Source organism: Notothenia rossii, assembly GCF_949606895.1.
Source record: "Notothenia rossii genome assembly, chromosome: 5".
NCBI classification, from domain to species: Eukaryota; Metazoa; Chordata; class Actinopteri; order Perciformes; family Nototheniidae; genus Notothenia; species Notothenia rossii.
Genome location: NC_136903.1, coordinates 91,959,461 through 91,982,803, shown reverse-complemented (window position 1 = coordinate 91,982,803; position 23,343 = coordinate 91,959,461). Strand labels below are relative to the sequence as shown.

At 41.2% G+C, this 23,343-nt stretch overlaps 2 protein-coding genes across 2 annotated transcripts in view; both read right to left on the bottom strand.

The window, feature by feature from the left end:
- The window catches only part of LOC307038960 (putative RNA-binding protein 15B), a 17,882-nt gene extending 9,735 nt beyond the window's left edge, over window positions 1-8,147 (bottom strand). The window contains 4 exon segments of the mRNA XM_079680629.1: window positions 991-1,004; window positions 1,390-1,565; window positions 6,716-6,877; window positions 7,568-8,147. Of these exon segments, the coding sequence (XP_079536755.1) occupies window positions 991-1,004; window positions 1,390-1,565; window positions 6,716-6,856 (331 nt within the window). The 5' untranslated portion in view covers window positions 6,857-6,877; window positions 7,568-8,147.
- Window positions 8,148-11,407: 3,260 nt separating this feature from the next.
- On the bottom strand, window positions 11,408-22,184 carry manf (mesencephalic astrocyte-derived neurotrophic factor). Its single transcript, XM_079683856.1, has 4 exons — window positions 21,966-22,184; window positions 17,182-17,309; window positions 16,933-17,074; window positions 11,408-12,912 (listed from the first exon to the last, which is right to left on the bottom strand). The coding sequence occupies exons 1-4, from the start codon at window positions 22,051-22,053 to the stop codon at window positions 12,728-12,730; spliced, it is 543 nt and encodes a 180-aa protein (XP_079539982.1). The 5' UTR covers window positions 22,054-22,184; the 3' UTR covers window positions 11,408-12,727.
- Window positions 22,185-23,343: the final 1,159 nt, after the last annotated feature.

Below are 23,343 nucleotides of genomic sequence, written 5' to 3'. Positions count from 1 at the left end.
ATGAAGAAGTTAAACTTTAAACATCCATGACTTAAACACTTGATCCAGGATCAAAGCCACATAGCTGCACCTGCAAGGTGAATACAGCTGGTAACAGAACAAGTGTTTGAATGCGTACATGAACAGGTTTATGATATCACTGCCCCGTCTAAGACACCACCTGACTTTCATTACATTTGACTCGAGTGTTTCCTCAACCTAATGTGTTGCTTAAAATAATACTTCTGCATACAGTATGTGACACTGTGAGTGTTGCACGGCCAGATACGGCTCAGCTGACTCAGATCAGGAGATATATGATACATTATGATGTGATATGCCGCGGACTGTACTTAATGTTACTCTGATCCGGTTACTTATGTTGTGGCAGATATTTAAGTAAGCTTTCTTAACGCTAATGTTCTAATAGTCAGATTGCTCTGAAGATGGGAGGTGATATTCTATTCATGTTCACGTTCACACAGTCGCTGATTTCTGCCGGCCGTCTTTCCTGCAACGGCAGCTTTTCTGCATTTCCTTTCTCCTGTAATATGACTTGATCGCTTTAAACTCCGCACACTGAGCTCTGATTGGTCAGCAGGCAGTGCTTTCACTGAGTTGATCTCTTAGCCTGCAACCTAACCTGCTCCGGGGCAGGTTAGCCGCTCAGCATCAGTTACCATGGAGATCTAGCCCGCTAAAAAGAGAACCAGCTTCGTCGTACAGGCCTCAGGAGGGAACGTAACAAATGGGACTGCGTGTGTATGTGTTTTTGTGTCTAATGAGAACGTGTGTACTTATCTCATTTACTCTGTTTTTTGTGTCGTGTTTTGAAGTTGTTGTCTCTCATGCTGGGGTGGAGGTATATTTGATGTGATATGTATTTGAAGGCTTAATGACATTCTGTTTGATTTTCCTTTATAATGAAAACTTTTTTTAACAAATAAATAAAAGTAATATCGATGTGTGATTCTTATTTGCTAATGTTTATCTATATTCACTACTTCTCACACTTCTCAGCTAAGCTTGGGAACAGTCCGTATTAAGAAGATGTGTTGCAGTTTGATTTTTCTTTATACTGTTTCTGTTTTTACTTAAAGCGTCTTTGAGCACGAGGAAAAGCGCGTGTAGTTGTTTCTTTGATGTCATTTATTTACTTTTTATTGTTTTATTGGATGTGTGGAGAATGTGTTCTGTGTCTGGGATAAGTGGAAAAAAGGGGGTTAATATTGGTGTCATGCTCCTTCTTGGTTGTAAATAAAAAAATAAAATAAAATAAAAAAAATAAATAAAAAAAATAAAATAAAATAAAATAAAATAAATAAAATAAAAAAAATAAAAAAAATAAAAAATAAAATAAAATAAAATAAAATAAAATAAAATAAAATAAAATAAAATAAATAAAAATACCACACCTGTGCTCCCAGGTTACTGATGAGCAGCGTCTTGTACTCCAGGGTCCCGGGCCGGGGGGGCGGGGGTTCTGCAGCTGTGGTTCTGAGCGGGGGGCGTCCCAACAGACTGAGGTCTCCCCCCCTGTGCTGCTGGAGGTCCAGAACCGCAGCACGGTCCTCTCTGAGCCGGGGCTGCAGAACCAGAACCACAAACACGTCTTTAGTGTGTCATTTACAGGCAGCAATAACAGAGTATGTTCTTATCATTATTTGAAAGAACATTCAGATTGAACATGGTAAAAAACTGTAAATGATAGTGTCCGCCCACATTTCTTTTTTTACTTATAGTGAAAACTACCCTGGGATGAAGGTAAGGTAGACTAAAAGCTTTAGGAATCCAAAGCACAACATATCATAAGTACCCTGTATCAAGATTGATGCAAAACAAGTGACATTTGACCTTTTTAGGTTTAGCGGAAAAAAACTCCACCTGAGGTGATTTGGGTGGAAATGGCCGTTTCTAGCGTTTCTCTGGAACCCATTGGTCGATTTTGATGATTGACATCTCTTTCTGACCGTTAGAGCCAATAGAATCGAAGGGGAATTTCTCCACTCATTCATGGTAAAAAAAAGAAGGTGGGGGCTTTGCGCATGCAGGTTTGCATCAGAGTGAACCTATCTCTCGCTCTGACATCTGGAAACGGAAAAGCAGGTTTATTGCTTATGGATTATCAGAAATCATTTCAAAGGGACAAAGACACAATGGATTAACCTATTGATTAACTTCAGCAGCGTTTTGATTGTTTTAATGCCATTGAAGACCACTTTTGACCAGACAACGACACAGGTAGCGTGTTTAGCTACCTAGCGCCACATGTTTTGATGTCTGTTCTTGTTAATAGCTTCGCGAGTTCTAATCATGGAGTGAGGATGCATGTACCGATCAGATCGATGGGTTGGGCGTGGATCTAAAATAAGTAATAAGGGTGTTATGAGTGAGTTTCTGTGCAACACGCCGTTAGCATTTTTCGCTCGTGGCTAATTCATAGGCTCAGCGCTAGCTTTGTGGGTCAGTTAGCTGAGTTTCTTCCCGTTACATGGATATAAAACATTCATAGTTTATTGAATATTAGGAAGCCCTCAGACGCTGTTTCCTGCAGGTGACGTGTAGGGCGTGGTTTGGGATTGGGCCTCTGTCTGTTACTTTAGAAAGATGAAAAGAAAGAGTAAATCCCCACGCCTAGGTCTGTCGTGATAATCGACAAATTGACTTAGCGTACGATAAATACAAATGGACTCGATAACTTTTCCGAGCTCGATAAATTGCCGTTTACATAAGGGTGTGACCCTTATACAGTGGGGCAACAAAGTATTTAGTCAGCCACCAATTGTGCAAGTTCTCCCACTTAAAAAGATGAGAGGCCTGTAATGTTCATCCTAGCTACACTTCAACTATGAGAGACAGAATGGGGGGAAAGAATCCAGGAAATCACATTGTAGGATTTTTAAAGACTTTATTTGCAAATGATGGAAAATAAGTATTTGGTCAATAACAAAAGTTCATCTCAATACTTTGTTATATACAGGGGTGCACATAACTGGTACGCAGGTACGCATGCGCGGCAACAATCTGAAATGCGTACCGTCAGTTGTGTAACAAAGCGCATTTGCGTACTGATGTATATGTGAAGCTTTTCCAGATGGCGGTTAGATCATCGGACGACGGAGTCAGTCTCCGTGTGCACAGACAGGGCTGCTGTTAACGTCGGCCTGTACAGCAGCACTGCGCTAAAACAGCTGATCACAACGTTCACACGCTCTGTGGTCACGAAGCTCTGCACTCTACTACTACCCCCCTCCCCCCCCCCCCCCCGTTGACATTCGTGATACAGAGGGCTTCATCATACTCCACTAGCACCCCCACCCGCTGACATTCGCGATACAGAGGGCTTCATGGGAACTTTGAGGGGAGCCGGAAGTTGGAGTACCAAACACTGACTCCAGGTACTCATCTGAGTACCTCACTGAGAAAGTTGTGTGCACCCCTGGTTATATACCCTTTGTTGGCAATGACAGAGGTCAAACGCTTTCTGTAAGTCTTCACAAGGTTTTCACTGTTGCTGGTATTTAGGCCCATTCCTCCATGCAGATCTCCTCTAGAGCAGTGATGCTTTGGGGCTGTCGCTAGGCAACACGGACTTTCAACTCCCTCCAAAGATTTTCTATGGGGTTGAGATCTGGAGACTGGCTAGGCCACTCCAGGACCTTGAAATGCTTCTTACGAAGCCACTCCTTCGTTGCCCGGGTGGTGTGTTTGGGATCATTGTCATGCTGAAAGACCCAGCCACGTTTCATCTTCAATGCCCTTGCTGATGGAAGGAGGTTGTCACTCAAAATCTCACGATCCATGGCCCCATTCATTCTTTCCTTTACACGGATCAGTGGTCCTGGTCCCTTTGCAGAACAACAGCCCCAAAGCATGATGTCCCCCCCCCCATGTTTCACAGTAGGTGTTCTTTGGATGCAACTCAGCATTCTTTCTCCTCCAAACACGTCTAGTTGAGTTTTTACCAAAAAGTTCTATTTTGGTTTCATCTGACCATATGACATTCTCCCACTCCTCTTCTGGATCATCTCAATGCTCTCTAGCAAACTTCAGACGGGCCTGGACATGTCCTGGCTTAAGCAGGGGGACACGTCTGGCACTGCAGGATTTGAGTCCCTGGCGGCGTAGTGTGTTACTGATGGTAGCCTTTGTTACTTTGGTCCCAGCTCTCTGCAGGTCATTGACTAGGTCCCCCCGTGTGGTTCTGGGATCTTTGCTCACCGTTCTTGTTTCTCATTTTGACCCACGGGGTGAGGTCTTGCGTGGAGCCCCAGATGGAGGGAGATTATCAGTGGTCTTGTATGTCTTCCATTTTCTAATAATTGCTCCCACAGTTGATTTCTTCACTCCAAGCTGCTTACCTATTGCAGATTCAGTCTTCCCAGCCTGGTGCAGGTCTACCATTTAGTATCTGGTGTCCTTTGACAGCTCTTTGGTCTTGGCCATAGTGGAGTTTGGAGTGTGACTGTTTGAGGTTGTGGACAGGTGTCTTTTATACTGATAACGAGTTCAAACAGGTGTCATTAATACAGTTAACGAGTGGAGGACAGAGGAGGCTCTCAAAGAAGAAGTTACAGGTCTGTGAGAGCCAGACATCTTGTTTGTTTGTAGGTGACCAAATACTTATTTTACCGAGGAATTTACCAATTAATTCATTAAAAATCTTACAATGTGATTTCCTTGATTCTTTCCCCCCATTCTGTCTCTCATAGTTGAAGTGTAGCTAGGATGAACATTACAGACCTCTCATCTTTTTAAGTGGGAGAACTTGCTCAATTGGTGGCTGACTAAATACTTTTTTGCCCCACTGTATATCTATCATTTATATATTTTAATATTATTTCACATTTCATTTGCAATGTTGAATGTTCAATAAAAAGTTATGTTTGAAAGGATGTACTTGAATTATTATTATATATTATCATTATGTCAGTGGTCTAAAATGGTCTTACAACAGTGCCGACAATATTATCCTTTATCGCAATAATTTCCTGGAAAATGTATCGTCCAACAAAATTAATTATCGTGAGAGGCCTCCCCACGCCCCTCTGAGAGAGATTTGGTTACAAAGAACTCAATGGAGCTCTAGGAGGAGATTCAGGTGATAAGGGGGGGGGGGGTTACCTTGGTTGCTGATTGGCTAATGGTTACACAAGACAAAACATCGTTATGACATCATAAAGTGGGCAAAATCTGATCAGCTCATTTTCAGACAGGTTTTTATAGAAATGGATCAAAAAGAGAGAGAATCTTTGTTCCTGAAACTTTCAGAGTCTTTTTCCACAGAGGGGACACATGTTGATGTAGAAGAGACTTGAAGAAGAGGGGACACATGTTGATGTAGAAGAGACATGAAGAAGAGGGGACACATGTTGATGGAGAAGAGACATGAAGAAGAGGGGACACATGTTGATGGAGAAGAGACATGAAGAAGAGGTGACACATGTTGATGTAGAAGAGACATAAAGAAGAGGGGACACATGTTGATGTAGAAGAGACATGAAGAAGAGGGGACACATGTTGATGTAGAAGAGACATGAAGAAGAGGGGACACATGTTGATGTAGAAGAGACATGAAGAAGAGGTGACACATGTTGATGTAGAAGAGACATAAAGAAGAGGGGACACATGTTGATGTAGAAGAGACATGAAGAAGAGGGGACACATGTTGATGTAGAAGAGACATGAAGTAGAGGGGACACATGTTGATGAAGAAGAGACATGAAGAAGAGGGGACACATGTTGATGTAGGAGAGACATGAAGAAGAGGGGACACATGTTGATGTAGAAGAGACATGAAGAAGAGGGGACACATGTTGATGTAGGAGAGACATGAAGAAGAGGGGACACATGTTGATGTAGAAGAGACATGAAGAAGAGGGGACACATGTTGATGTAGAAGAGACATGAAGAAGAGGGGACACATGTTGATGTAGAAGAGACATGAAGAAGAGGGGACACATGTTGATGTAGAAGAGACATGGAGAAGAGGGGACACATGTTGATGTAGAAGAGACATGGAGAAGAGGGGACACATGTTGATGTAGAAGAGACATGAAGAAGAGGGGACACATGTTGATGTAGAAGAGACATGGAGAAGAGGGGACACATGTTGATGTAGAAGAGACATGAGGAAGAGGGGACACATGTTGATGTAGAAGAGACATGAGGAAGAGGGGACACATGTTGATGTAGAAGAGACATGAAGAAGAGGGGACACATGTTGATGTAGAAGAGACATGAGGAAGAGGGGACACATGTTGATGTAGAAGAGACATGAAGAAGAGGGGACACATGTTGATGTAGAAGAGACATGGAGAAGAGGGGACACATGTTGATGTAGAAGAGACATGAAGAAGAGGGGACACATGTTGATGTAGAAGAGACATGAAGAAGAGGGGACACATGTTGATGTAGAAGAGACATGGAGAAGAGGGGACACATGTTGATGTAGAAGAGACATGAAGAAGAGGGGACACATGTTGATGTAGAAGAGACATGAAGAAGATAAGAAGAGGGGACACATGTTGATGTAGAAGATACATGAAGAAGAGGGGACACATGTTGATGTAGAAGAGACATGAAGAAGAGGGGACACATGTTGATGTAGAAGAGACATGGAGAAGAGGATTTTGCATAATAGGTGACCTTTAAAGTCAGTTTCTTTCGTGTATCCCTACACGGAAGAAACTGAAGTTAAAGGTCACCTATTGGCTGTATTGGTTGGAGGTCTCACCAGGGTGCGGGTCTTCTCGCGGCTCCGGCTCCTGCGGTGGTAGCCCCTGCTCTCAGCCAGCAGCAGGGCCAGAGGGGGGTCCTCTCTGCGCTCCCTGGGCCTCTTACTGCCCGACGGACTGCTCTCCCTCTGACGCTTCATCCTCTGCTGCTGGGGCACCGACTGAAACAATATACTGGGTTTTATTATAAGTACGTTTTTATTAGAGTCTATTTAATACCTCTTTCATTAACATAATGTCATGGTTCCAGCAGGGTTAGTGAAACAGGACGGGAAATGTACATGCATGCTAAAAGGCCTTATTTTAGGAAACAGTCCATTTTAGAAAACAATGATGTGTATTTTTGTTCAGTTAAGTACGTTTTTATCCTTATGTTATCAACATAATATCATTGTGCCAGCAGGGTTAGTTAACAGGACATGTGTACTATATAAAAAGGCCTTGTTTTAGAAAATAGTCAATTTTAGAAAACAATTACGTGTATTTTAAGTAAGTTCTTATCCTTAATGTATTAACATAATGTCATGGTTCCAGCAGGGTTAGTTAACAGGACAGTAAATGTACATGTATACTATATAAAAGGCCTTATTTCAAAAAACAGTCCATTTTAGAAAACAATTACTTGTATTTTTGTTCAGATAAGTACTTTTGTATCCTTATTTTATCAACATAATGTCATGGTTTCCAGCAGGGTTAGTAAGGGAAAGCACACTCCAGATAAATACTATTTACTGTGTTTAGAAAACAATCAGTTTTAGGACAAAATAAACAATAATGTTGTCAGTTTTATCTTCATAAGTAGGTTTTTATCAGAGTGTATTTATATCTATGTAATAATCATAATGGTTTACCCGGTGGTGGAGCAGCTCACTTCCAGCAGGGAGATGGGAACACGACGGAAACACACTGCAGCAGCTGAAGGCTAAATAAATAATGTGTGTACTGTGCAAAACGCCTAACTGTAGACAAACAACCACTTTTAGGAAAACAATAAACAATAATTTCTCCTGTTTTTCTTCTAAGAACGTTTTATTAGAGTCTATTTATCCCTATTTTAAAAACATAATGGAATGTTCCAGCAGTACGGGTAAAACGCTCGCGATCACCGCGGGAATCCTGGCAGTTTGTAGATAAGAGAATCCGGTTAACGGTTCCTCTAATCTGTGGTTATTATAGTCTTTATTATCCCGGTTTAAAGAACATAGTGTGAAGGCCGGCGGTGGAGCTCAAACTTCCCGGTGCCTTCGGGACGGGAATCGGACTTCCAGCAGCTTAGAGAGCGCGACGCGGATCCGGGAAGCACGCGCTATCTCCGCACGCGAGATACTGGAACAGGTGTCGATATAAAAATCGTAAACTCCGTTAAAAACATTTCAGCCCGGGAGGATCTGCACCCTACGCCGCCATCTTGGACAATAGGAATGTGCGCTTTCCCCGAGGAGGAGAGGAGAGAGAGGGGCGGGGGGGAGGGGGCAGGGGGTGACGCAACGTAACGTGACGTCATGACGTTTTATTTTAGATTCTATAGAAATAATCAAAATTCGTTTATTATTAATCACAACAACACTGTTCTAAACATTAACAATAAGAAGGTTATCAAAACTAAAAGTGTATTTGATCAATATTTTATTGTGCTTTAACTGACTGGGGGGGATGACGCGATGACGAAGCGTAACGTGACGTCATGACGGAAAGATGAAGACGTTTTTTTTTAAAAGTGATGGATTTGATTAGATTTTTCCAACTAATTTTAAATTTGGGAACGTTTCTGTTCAACAAGAATAATTGGACTGACTAAACAAAATGTTTATTGCATCCATATGGCACAATATAAAAGATAAGAAGGTAATAAAAGCTAAAAGTGTATTATTAGTAAGTCTATAACAATTTCCCAATTTGGGATCAATAAAGTACCTATCTAATTTATTTTTGACATCGGACAAAATAAATAAAATTTGAATTCTACGTTTTTTTCCTCAACATTTTGATTTTTCCTCAGATCTACAAATAAAAAATTTAACTCATCCTCTTCCATAGATATATTTTGGCAGTGAAAACATAGATTGTGCTTTATAAGAAGACGAGCGGAATATCATTACATTCAGTCCTCTCCTGCTGATGTTCAGATGTATATCAGTATGTAGTGTCTCTACTTTAAAGAGTCCTCTCCTGCTGATGTTCAGGTGTATATCAGTATGTAGTGTCTCTACTTTAAAGAGTCCTCTCCTGCTGATGTTCAGGTGTATATCAGTATGTAGTGTCTCTACTTTAAAGAGTCCTCTCCTGCTGATGTTCAGGTGTATATCAGTATGTAGTGTCTCTACTTTAAAGAGTCCTCTCCTGCTGATGTTCAGGTGTATATCAGCATGTAGTGTCTCTACTTTAAAGAGTCCTCTCCTGCTGATGTTCAGGTGTATATCAGTATGTAGTGTCTCTACTTTAAAGAGTCCTCTCCTGGTGATGTTCAGGTGTATATCAGTATGTAGTGTCTCTACTTTAAAGAGTCCTCTCCTGCTGATGTTCAGGTGTATATCAGTATGTAGAGTCTCTACTTTAAAGAGTCCTCTCCTGCTGATGTTCAGGTGTATATCAGTATGTAGTGTCTCTACTTTAAAGAGTCCTCTCCTGCTGATGTTCAGGTGTATATCAGTATGTAGAGTCTCTACTTTAAAGAGTCCTCTCCTGCTGATGTTCAGGTGTATATCAGTATGTAGTGTCTCTACTTTAAAGAGTCCTCTCCTGCTGATGTTCAGGTGTATATCAGTATGTAGTGTCTCTACTTTAAAGAGTCCTCTCCTACTGATGTTCAGGTGTATATCAGTATGTAGTGTCTCTACTTTAAAGAGTCCTCTCCTGCTGATGTTCAGGTGTATATCAGTATGTAGTGTCTCTACTTTAAAGAGTCCTCTCCTGCTGATGTTCAGGTGTATATCAGTATGTAGTGTCTCTACTTTAAAGAGTCCTCTCCTGCTGATGTTCAGGTGTATATCAGTATGTAGTGTCTCTACTTGAAAGAGTCCTCTCCTGCTGATGTTCAGGTGTATATCAGTATGTAGTGTCTCTACTTTAAAGAGTCCTCTCCTGCTGATGTTCAGGTGTATATCAGTATGTAGTGTCTACTTTAAAGAGTCCTCTCCTGCTGATGTTCAGGTGTATATCAGTATGTAGTGTCTCTACTTTAAAGAGTCCTCTCCTGCTGATGTTCAGGTGTATATCAGTATGTAGTGTCTCTACTTGAAAGAGTCCTCTCCTGCTGATGTTCAGGTGTATATCAGTATGTAGTGTCTCTACTTTAAAGAGTCCTCTCCTGCTGATGATCAGGTGTATATCAGTATGTAGTGTCTCTACTTTAAAGAGTCCTCTCCTGCTGATGTTCAGGTGTATATCAGTATGTAGTGTCTCTGCTTTAAAGAGTCCTCTCCTGCTGATGTTCAGGTGTATATCAGTATGTAGTGTCTCTGCTTTAGGTAAGGTCACGCTCTCCTTTCACTCGTTTTTCACATTTTAATGAAAAAGTAGAATCATACAGAGGTAACAAACGACAGGTAAATGTGAAACGGCACATTTTGAGTTCCTGTATATCGAACAAACCCTTTATCACCGTTCAGTTACATTAAATATGGACCCCTTACTGCTACATGTGTATATTATTCAGCAGTATTTACCTTCAGGGAAAACATAACCGTACAGTTTTTAATTTGATGTTCATTAGTGCGGTCGAATGTGAAGGAGCAATATTTAAACCCCCTGGTCTATTTTCTATCTTAATTATTATATCTAAACAATCCTATGATCCAAGTCCTGGTTGGATGAAACCACAGGACAAACAAACACCCCAAATAAACAGTACACAGAGAAATCCTTACTAATAATTATGTATTACTGGTAGGATGAATACAATAAATGTGCTTTAACAGAAGTCACCCACACCCACATTAAACTGGTACAAAAGTCACCAAAATTGCCCCGGAAAAAGCACCCAATTCTCCTAAGTATTCCTCATGAAGCACAGACGCGCCTTTGCTGCACATACATATGATTTCCATTATCGATTCACCTGCAGAATATTTGCTAAACTGGTCAATAAAATGTCTTAATAAAATGTCTTGAAAATCTGTCTTGTCTATATCTTGTTTTGGAACCCCTGCTGCTGGGCCCCGGAGACCCCACACATGGAGCAGGACACAGATATTGGGCTGAAGCAGCAGAGAGAGAGGGAGAGAGAAAAAGAAGGAGAGGGAGAGAGAAAGAGGGAGAGAGGACAGGGAGAGAGACAGACAGGTGAGAGACAGACAGGTGAGAGAGACACAGGTGAGAGAGACAGACAGGTGAGAGAGACACAGGTGAGAGAGACAGGTGAGAGAGACACAGGTGAGAGACACAGAGGTGAGAGACACAGGTGAGAGACACACAGGAGAGAGACAGACAGGTGAGAGACAGACAGGTGAGAGACACACAGGTGAGAGACACACAGGTGAGAGACACACAGGTGAGCACTGAGTCTCAAAAACCCAGAAATGATCAGGTTAAAATGATATTTAACGACAAAACAGAGCATTTTCTCACGTCGTGTATGAACAGTTATTAAACTAACACACGAGCAGCAGCTAAAGAACGTCTAGGTTGAAGCGTCTTTGTTAATTTGGGGGGGTAGCCCTGACGATACAGAAATGAGGAGATAAACAAGTTCACACGTTTCTTTTTTTAATAATAATGGCACATTTAGTTTGACCCCCAGGCTGCAATATGGGTGACTTTCGTCCGTCTGTAAATGAAAACAAAATGGATGTTCAGAAAGAGAGAAGGGGAGTGGCTACAGGCCTAGACCCTAAAGCACATTGAAGCTGCTTCAGAGAGTCCTCCTGCACGCCGGACCGTCCAAATGGCCTCCGAAGAACAGCGCGATGAGGAAGACTCCATCTTCACTGGGTTTGAATGACGGAGGAGGAGCAGCGACGTAATGGGAGCTCCTTGGCGTTTGGTACTGCAGTGGATTGTGGGTAGTGGGACATGGAGGGCTTCTTTCACTTTAAACATATAAACCGTTTGACGGAGCATCGGTCACGTTTTCACCGGCTCAGTCGACTCGATGGTCCCTTTAACTCAGACGATAGTCATTTCTTAAAGCTTTATTTCACGCTTAATAACTTATCTTGGTGAATGGAGGATTGGGAGAGGAGCTGCACATGGTGGAGGAACTCATCAAATAGAGCCACGTGTTAACGCTCCATTTGGAGATTTAATGTAGAATACGTCACGTTGAGCCTTTTAGACGACTAATATGTTGTTTTGGTTTCTTTTGAATAACATCATTTTTAAATGTTCTATCAGGCTAAAGGACATCTTATTCAAACAAACTATTTAAAGTAGGGCTTTTGCACGAATATTTAAGGAGATAACCGAATAGTGAACTAAATCCACTTGTTAATGCTCCATTTGTGCAACTGTTCACGTTTTGAGGCTCTTAGTCGACCGAGTGTTGGTTCTAGTCTCAGCCGAGTCAGAGTGATTTAGTCAATTAGTCGTTGTTCATTCTTTGAGATATTTCCATGAACCTAACGGGCTTTTTTGGTAATCAGAACATTGGTGCTTGAATATTGATGGAGAAACTATTTAATTATTGGACAAAATCAAATGTATTAATGCACTGTGAGAGTATACTGACTTTCTTTTGAGAATTCGTCACGTTTTGAACATCTAAACCGACTGATTGGTGGTTTGAGTCAAGATTTATTAAGTCAATTAGTCGTATTTCATGCTCTGACATATTTCCATGGGCTTTTTGAGTAGACAGAACATCGGAGCTTTGATGTTGAGGGTGAAACTCCACTAAATGATGACTTCAGTTTGAGCTTAGGGCTCTCAGTCCCCTTTCATCAGACCTCTGAATCAGTGTACCAGATGATTTCTAAAAGACAGAGACAGACATGTGGGACAAAACTCTTCTTCCTCCTCCTCCTCCTCCTCTTCTTCTTCCTCCAAATGAAGTCCAAAGCTGTGTGTCCCTCCGGCTACAGGTCAGTCCGTGCCTGAGCGGCTGCAGGCGCGTGTTTGGGCATCAACTCTGTGATCTTTCGGATGAAGTCGGACTTCTCAGCGCAGCCTTTGCAGGTCTCATCCCACTCCTCCAGGATCTTCTTCAGGTCCTTCACCTTCAGCTTCTTCAGGTCCACCGAGGTCAGGTCCAGCTGTTTGTCTGCGGGGGTTAAGGGGTTATCTTTAGTACAGTGTTTCTCAAACGCTTTCATACCAAGGACAACTTAACCAATAAAAAAAAACACTCGCAGACCACCCAACTCCCCAAAAACAAGAGGCCTGCTCACCACTCCAACAGGACATAACAAATGACAGCCTAATAATGACAGCTTAACTTCTCTACATCGTCTCGTTCACACAATAAATCAACAATACAAATACAACTACAGATTATATAAGCATTTCGTTAAAATGCGATTTAAAATGCTCAGGTTTTTCACCTCTTATGAAATGTAGACTACATTTATTACGGAGTTTATGTCCGAGCCAACAGACTAAAAAAAATGTTTTCCACTCCTATAACGTTATTGGCGCGACATCCGGCCGCCGTGACACGTCCCAACCCATCGTCTCCGGCACACGCCCCAACTCATCGTCTCCGGCACACGCAACACGTCCCAACCCATCGTCTCCGGCACACGTCCCAACTCATCGTCTCCGGCATACGCCCCAACCTATCGTCTCCAGCACACATGACACGTCCCAACCTATCGTCTCCGGCACACGCGACACGTCACAACCTATCGTCTCCGGCACACGCGACACGTCCCAACCTATCGTCTCCGGCACACGCGACACGTCCCAACCTATCGTCTCCGGCACACGCGACACGTCACAACCTATCGTCTCCGGCACACGCGACACGTCACAACCTATCGTCTCAAGCACACATGACACGTCCCAACCTATCGTCTCCGGCACACGCGACACGCCCCAACCTATCGTCTCCGGCACACGCGACACGTCACAACCTATCGTCTCCGGCACACGCGACAACCTATCGTCTCCGGCACACGCGACACGTCACAACCTATCGTCTCCGGCACACGTGACACGTCCCAACCTATCGTCTCCGGCACACGTGACACGTCCCAACCTATCGTCTCTGTATACAGTCGTCTCAAGCTGAATCCCCTCTCTAAGCTGTGTGTCTGTATATTCAGCAGGATGTCTGCAGGAGGCATGTAGAGTAAAGTTGATATATATCTATATCTATATATCTATAGATATAGATATATATCTATATCTATATCTATATATCTATAGATATAGATATATATCTATATCTATATAGATAGATAGATAGATAGATATAGCCAGATAGATATAGATAGATAGATATAGCTAGATAGATATAGATAGATAGATAGATATATATGTACACACATATAATGGCACTGTTCTAGCGGTAAACACAAAGAACATGTCAAGCTATGTGCTGTATCAGAAATAATGCGCGAGGTGTTTTGGGAGTAATATGCTCTGTGTTTACATTAGCAAGCATGCTAACACTCAGAGCTAACGCTGTAGGCTACTGGAGAGAATATGTGTAACGTAATGTCCTTGTGGTAAACCCTGCGAGAGAGAAAGGTTTGAGCTCCATACTGTTTCAGAAATAAAGCTTGGTTAGTGGTTGCGAGCATAACATGGCATTTAATCACCGCAGCGTTTAGCTGAGCTTCTCCCCGGTAGCAGGGGAAAGTTGCGTGACGCTACAAAGGGGCGTGGCTAGCAGAATCAGCCTGTTTGGAACAGGGCTGCAATAGAGGGGTATGAGCAGTATTAGGCATGGCTACAACAGGTGATCTGTTTGGTATTTTAAGCAAAAGACTTCACAGACATGTTTTGTATAGGTATGGCCCTACAATATATTGTTGAAATATAGCATAATAATAATAATAATAAGTCCACTTTAAATTAAATTAGTTTATTTCAAATGTGAAATTTTACCGATATACTCACACACCACCAGTGATCCGCGGACCACACTTTGAGAAACACTGCTCTAGGTAGGTATATATATATATATATATATATATATATATATATATATATATATATATATATATATATATATATATATATATATATATATATATATATATATATATATAAAAAAGATACAATAAATAGTAAATCGTGCACACTTAAACTTATTGTTTATAATTATATTTAATTTTTATTGTTGTATAAATATTTGTATTTTAGTCTTATTCTATGTTTTTCGTTTTAATATTTTAGTTTATTATCATTTTGATTTCATCTTTTTACTTCTATATAAAATATATATTTGTAATCTTTTTATTGCAGATTATTTCTTTTATTTAATATTTTATTGTATCTTTTTGTTAATTTCTTATTTTTATATTCTCATTTTCATTTTATCTTCCGTTTCACATTGTGTATATATTTTAACTTTTATTGGAGATTTTAATTTCACATCTGACGTTTACATAAATATATTTTAGCTCCAACTTTTTAGATTTTATAATAATTTGTATTACATTTAATTCGATCTATGATTGGATATCTTTTGGACATTAATGGATACCTTTAAAAAATATATATTTGTTTAGTATATTGTTCATACTTTTTATTTGTATATGAATATTTAATCATTCTGGTCAAAGTCGCATTTATATTTTAAGCTCAGTTTGTCCAAAATAAATGTTTTTTTTCAGTGACAGTTTTGAACAATTTTTCTATTGGATTTTGATAGAATCAACGCCGTCCAATTATATATATATATATATATATATATATATATATATATATATATATATATATATATATATATATATATATATATATATATATATATATATATATATATATATATATATATATATATTAAAGTAAGTGACAGTTTAATGTCTGTTGTTTTTATAAATCTTTTGTTTTTATTTTTTCTTTGCCATTTTTAAGTCTTTATTTTACTTTCTTATATTTTTACATAAATATTTGTATCTTACATTTTTAGATTTATACAACTGATTTAATTATATATTTCACTGTACAACGTTTTATTGTTGTATACATTTTTTGTATTTTATTCTTACTTTATGTCTTTTGTTTGTTTAAATATTTTAATGTTTTTATTTGACATTTTATTTTCAAATAAATATCTTTATTTGACTTTCTTATATTTATATAACTCTTAATTATATTTTATTGTGCAACTTCTCCTTGGTATATAAATATTTGCATTTTACTTTTCTGTTTCACTTGCTTATCCTGAACACCTTTTGTTCCTTTAAGTATATGTGTTAACCCATAAGGACCCACAGGTGTCACATGACCTTTAAATGTTCTGGAAAGTTCCTTAGCCTTGTTTTTATCTCCCTGAGTGACACACCCTGAACAGTCTGCTGGGTCATGGGCCAGGTCATGTGACTTTGTGTTCCCATAGCAACATGTCCAAGATGGGACAGAACGAGCCACATTTCAAAAGCTTTTGTTTTGTTGCTAAAAGTTAAGCTTCAAGCCCTTTAAGAATTAAAATGCTTATATAACATGTACTTTATTACATTTAACCTGTTGTGGAAACGTGTATTGATCAAATTGATACGAAACAAATGACAAACATCGCTGTGACACTGATCGGACTTTAACCCTAAACTTTCACAGTAAACCCAAAGTGACATATATGCACAATTAGAAATATGATGATGATCTGCTCAGTTCATTTAGCTGATTGAATTATATTTAGTTAATATGTTCTTATTCTTCAATTCAAAGAATGTTCAAACTAATTTAAACCAAAAAATCCTCCCCATTAATGAAGTTATAAATAAGAGTTACTTTACCATTAAAGCCCATTGTGACATGTCACATTTCAGATATTTGACACGGGGGGGGGGGGGGGATTACTTGTTTTTGTATTAGATGGTGATACAATGAACACTGTCCAATGAACAGAATTAATGAACTAGCTGCTTCTTCACCTTGTCACTGTTATGAAGCTGTTACCAATGTTACTTGTGACCATAGCCATGCAGTGGTGTTATGAATGTGTGCACGCCTCTTTAATACGTTTACTCTAGGATTTCAGATTGACTGGATGTTACATACCGTCGTTAGCTCTTAACGCTAAATCCTCAGAAACAACGGAGCAGGTGTTCCTCTCAGGGTTTTGGACAACATGTGTTTTTTTAAATAACGTCCCCCCCTCTCTTCTCACCATATCTGAGTTCACAGATCTGCGAGTCCTTCTTCTTCAGTTTCTCACAGATCTTCTCCACCGGCGCGTGGTAGCTCAGAGGTTTGGAAACCTCGTTCACGATCTTAGTGGCGGCGTCGCTCGTCGCCCCGATGTAGTAACACTGGAGGAGAAAAGAGGAGGAGGAGAAACGGGAGGAATTAGGTTTTTAATCTCCTGAAACTCATCCATTGGTGGAGAGGATGTATTATTGATCTGCAGTCGACTTACGAAGCGGTTTTCTTTCCCTTTAGCATCTTTGCAGGTCTTTACGAGCGCCGTCTCAATGTCTGCGCTCTTAAAGTTGACGTTGTTGTCGTGCAGAGACTGGTAGAACTTCCCCAGGAAGGTCACACACACTGAAAGAGAGAGAACCGTGAGTTAGACGAACACACACTGAAACAGAGAGAACCGTGAGTTAGACGAACACACACTGAAACACAGAGAACCGTGAGTTAGACGAACACACACACTGAAACACAGAGAACCGTGAGTTAGACGAACACACACACTGAAACACAGAGAACCGTGAGTTAGACGAACACACTGAAACACAGAGAACCGTGAGTTAGACGAACACACACACTAAAACACAGAGAACCGTGAGTTAGACGAACACACACTGAAACACAGAGAACCGTGAGTTAGACGAACACACACACTGAAACACAGAGAACCGTGAGTTAGACGAACACACTGAAACACAGAGAACCGTGAGTTAGACGAACACACACTAAAACACAGAGAACCGTGAGTTAGACGAACACACTGAAACAGAGAACCGTGAGTTAGACGAACACACACTGAAACACAGAGAACCGTGAGTTAGACGAACACACACACTGAAACACAGAGAACCGTGAGTTAGACGAACACACACTGAAACACAGAGGAACCGTGAGTTAGACGAACACACACTGAAACACAGAGAACCGTGAGTTAGACGAACACACACTGAAACAGAGAACCGTGAGTTAGACGAACACACACTGAAACACAGAGAACCGTGAGTTAGACGAACACACACTGAAACACAGAGAACCGTGAGTTAGACGAACACACACTGAAACACAGAGAACCGTGAGTTAGACGAACACACACTGAAACACAGAGAACCGTGAGTTAGACGAACACACACTGAAACACAGAGAACCGTGAGTTAGACGAACACACACTGAAACAGAGAACCGTGAGTTAGACGAACACACACTGAAACACAGAGAACCGTGAGTTAGACGAACACACACTGAAACACAGAGAACCGTGAGTTAGACGAACACACACTGAAACACAGAGAACCGTGAGTTAGACGAACACACACACTGAAACACAGAGAACCGTGAGTTAGACGAACACACACTGAAACACAGAGAACCGTGAGTTAGACGAACACACACTGAAACACAGAGAACCGTGAGTTAGACGAACACACACTGAAACAGAGAACCGTGAGTTAGACGAACACACACTGAAACACAGAGAACCGTGAGTTAGACGAACACACACACTGAAACACAGAGAACCGTGAGTTAGACGAACACACACTGAAACAGAGAACCGTGAGTTAGACGAACACACGCACTGAAACACAGAGGAACCGTGAGTTAGACGAACACACACACTGAAACACAGAGAACCGTGAGTTAGACGAACACACGCACTGAAACACAGAGGAACCGTGAGTTAGACGAACACACACTGAAACACAGAGAACCGTGAGTTAGACGAACACACACTGAAACACAGAGAACCGTGAGTTAGACGAACACACTGAAACACAGAGAACCGTGAGTTAGACGAACACACACTGAAACACAGAGAACCGTGAGTTAGACGAACACACACTGAAACACAGAGAACCGTGAGTTAGACGAACACACACTGAAACACAGAGAACCGTGAGTTAGACGAACACACACACTGAAACAGAGAACCGTGAGTTAGACGAACACACGCACTGAAACACAGAGAACCGTGAGTTAGACGAACACACGCACTGAAACACAGAGAACCGTGAGTTAGACGAACACACACTGAAACACAGAGGACCGTGAGTTAGACGAACACACACTGAAACACAGAGAACCGTGAGTTAGACGAACACACACACTGAAACACAGAGAACCGTGAGTTAGACGAACACACACACTGAAACACAGAGAACCGTGAGTTAGACGAACACACACTGAAACACAGAGGACCGTGAGTTAGACGAACACACACTGAAACACAGAGAACCGTGAGTTAGACGAACACACACACTGAAACACAGAGAACCGTGAGTTAGACGAACACACACACTGAAACACAGAGAACCGTGAGTTAGACGAACACACACTGAAACACAGAGGAACCGTGAGTTAGACGAACACACACACTGAAACAGAGAGAACCGTGAGTTAGACGAACACACACTGAAACACAGAGAACCGTGAGTTAGACGAACACACACTGAAACACAGAGAACCGTGAGTTAGACGAACACACACTGAAACACAGAGAACCGTGAGTTACACACACACACAGATAACCGTGAGTTACACACACACACACAGAACCGTGAGTTACACACACACACTGAAACACAGAACCGTGAGTTACACACACACACACACTGAAACACAGAGAACCGTGAGTTACACACACACACACACACTGAAACACAGAGAACCTTGAGTTACACACACACACTGAAACTGAGAGAAACGTTAGTTAGACGAACACACACACTGAAACACAGAGGACCCGTGAGTTAGACGAACACACACACACACACACTGAAACACAGGAAAGGTGAGTTAGACGAACACACACACACACACACACAGAGAGAGGAACCGTGAGTTAGACGAACACACACACTGAAAAACACGTATGTACAATGCCTTGTCTTTTTATGCTGCTGCAACGCAAAAATGTCCAAATTGGGACCAATAAAGCACTTCTTATCTTGTCTCTATGTGGATGTCAGGATTGTTTTGTTTTTTTTACATTAGATCAGGTTACGTTTATTGATCAAAAGGGAAATGAAGGCATCCAGTAGCTTTCATGACACAGAGCACGTGACCACAACATGTCTGAAAGAGACCTGAAGAATATCTGAAATGTGTGTAAAAATGTCAAGAAAGATGTCCTGAACATTCGGGAAAAGTTGCAGAAATATATCCACAACAAATGTTAAAAATGTCAGAAAAATGACCCTAAAGATTAGTGAAGAAATGTGTGTAAAGATCCTAAAACATGACCAAACGTTATGAGAAAAGAACATGGGGATTGCAGAGTACGTAGAAATATTAGGGTTCACTCCAGAGGCAGTTTTTCTTCCACAAAAATAATAGAATTAAGTGTTTAAATTCTACAAAAACCACCCCATCTTCACCGGATATTCCTACACTTTACAGACAGCTAACACCTCTATAAATAGAATAGAATGGGAGGGATGAAACCCTCTGTAATGTCTCACATGCAGAGCACACAGGGACATGTGTTCTCTGCTTTTAACCCATCCTAGCACCAGGAGTCTAGCCCCAGGAGTCTAGCACCAGGAGTCTAGCCCCAGGAGTCTAGCCCCAGGAGTCTAGAACCAGGAGTCTAGCCCCAGGAGTCTAGCCCCAGGAGTCTAGAACCAGGAGTCTAGCCCCAGGAGTCTAGCCCCAGGAGTCTAGCCCCAGGAGTCTAGCCCCAGGAGTCTAGCACCAGGAGTCTAGCCCCAGGAGTCTAGCCCCAGGAGTCTAGCCCCAGGAGTCTAGCCCCAGGAGTCTAGCACCAGGAGTCTAGCCCCAGGAGTCTAGCACCAGGCACCAGGAGTCTAGCACCAGGAGTCTAGCCCCAGGAGTCTAGCACCAGGAGTCTAGCACCAGGCACCAGGAGTCTAGCACCAGGAGTCTAGCACCAGGAGTCTAGCCCCAGGAGTCTAGCACCAGGAGTCTAGCCCCAGGAGTCTAGCACCAGGAGTCTAGCACCAGGCACCAGGAGTCTAGCACCAGGAGTCTAGCACCAGGAGTCTAGCCCCAGGAGTCTAGCCCCAGGAGTCTAGCCCCAGGAGTCTAGCACCAGGAGTTTAGCCCCAGGAGCAGTGGGCAGCTATTGTACAGCACCCGGGGAGAAATAGGAGTGAGGGGGGAAGGGGGGTGTCCAGTGCCTTGCTCAAGGGCACCACAGCAGGGCAGGAGGTGAACTGGGACCTCTCCAAGTAGCAGTCCACACTCCATATTTAGGTCTGGTCGGGGACTTGAACCAGCGACCCTACGGCTCACAGTCCAAGCCCCTACTGACTGAGCCCCTGCCGGACGAAAGGAGACGAATGGCCCTTGTTGACAGTTATCTGATGGTGGAGTAATCCATCAAAGCAAGCTCAGGTGTCTCATTTAAAATCTCTAGTAACTCAATACTGCCAGAAGTGAGTACTTTCTCTCTGTCAAAATGAGAGCAATTGAAACCCTGAAATCAGTGTCATGTGAAGTTTAAATGCATTTGTATTAAGGGAGAGTTATACAAGTGATTTTCATTTGAGCAGCAGCTGGGTTTAACACGATTAGAAAGGGTTGAATACAAGAGAAAAGCAGGTGAATCCTCACACAACAACACAACTGGGAACCACTGGGTTACAGCAAATAACATTTATATGTAATTTATACAAGGCTTTGAATACCTAAAGCTGCTGTAACATAAATGTAAATGTGATAGTGGAGGAAATGCAAATGTAAGGCTAAAGTAAAGTTGTATTCTTCTTCTGTGGTGTCCCCTCTCCTGTAGTGTTTTATAGGTTTTAGTGCATGTAAATGGTCTGCAAGGCTAAAATCCCTGTGTTCCCTTAAAATGGAGTTTCTCTCCCACAAAAAAATAAAAATTAATAGTATATAAATTCTAAAAAAACGTACCATCTTTACCTGATATTCCCACACTTTACAGACATGAATGGACATTGTAATATATAATAAATGTATAATAAAAGCTGACATTTATCCGATGTTGGAGTGAGCTATGCTAAGCTAACAGCTCGCAGCCAGGCTTACCTTCACACTCTCCTTCCTTCAGGGCTTCAGAAGAACCGGGATACAGACTGAGAACCAGGGCCAGCGACAGCCCGCTTAAACACAACATCTTTCGGCAGAAAATACCTGAAAACTGGGTGGTTTTAATGTCTAGAACCGCTGGAAAAAGACACCGTGTAAGAGACTCAGACGCAGCCGGTAAAATGATTGTTTTCCGGTGCTGCGTCACACTAACTCGCCCCGTCATTGGTCGAGAGGTCCCACGTTTTTTCTGTTCCTCCACGCATTCTCCTCTGATTGGTCGAAGTCAGAACGTTCCGGGAGCAACGTCCAGTTGGCGCCGTGTGATTGGTCCACACAGTATTTCCACGTACAAATGTAAATAATAAAATAAGAAACCAATTATAATAGAGTACATTAAATCAATAAAATCAAAAGAAAAAAATACAATAAAAATAAATAAACAAAGCACATTCATTCTTAAAAAAAATTATATATATAAATGATATTAAATAAATGAATAATAATAATAAAGTATATTAAATACATAAATATAGTATATTTATAATAAAACAAATGTATATAAAGTATATTAAATAAATAAAGTAAAAAATATAAATAAAGTATATTCATTCTTTAAAAAATAAATAAAAAAGCATATTAAATAAATGAATAATAATAAAGTATATTAAATAAATAAATACAAAAAATACAGATAGTCTATTTATTCAACAAAAATAAATAAATTAATATATACAGTAAATAAAGTATATTAATTCAAAGGAAACATTGATCAGTTTTATATAGATGTGTTCCCTTTGTTTCTGCTGTTGTGAATATCTCTCCACGTATCACCACTGGATGGCGCTGTTTCATTGTTTGTGTGTCTCTGGATGGTTAAAGTACACATTGACCTCTGAACTGTAGAGGAGTAGAACATGGAAATACTCAAGTAAAGTACCTCAAAAGTGTACTTAAATACAGTACTTGGGTAAATGTACTTCTTACCATTTAAGGCTTTATTTTGAGATTCAATTTGATGCGTTTTAAGGAAAAGCAGGAAACCCTCAAAATAATAAATGCTTTTAACCCATCCTAGTACCAGGAGTCTAGTACTAGGAGCAGTGGGCAGCAATGGGAGTGGGGGAGGGGGTTGTCCGGTGCCTTGCTCAAGGGCACCACAGCAGGGCCCAGGAGGTGAACTGGGACCTCTCCAGGTAGCAGTCCACGCTCCATACTCCATCCAAGTCTGTTCGGGGACTTGAACCGGCGACCCTACAGCTCCCAGTCCAAGCCCCTACTGACTGAGCCTTAAGTACTTGTGTAATTACACTTTTTTTTACCATTGCACCGCTGATACGAGTGCCTGTGAAGAGACGACGGCACATTTTCAAACAAA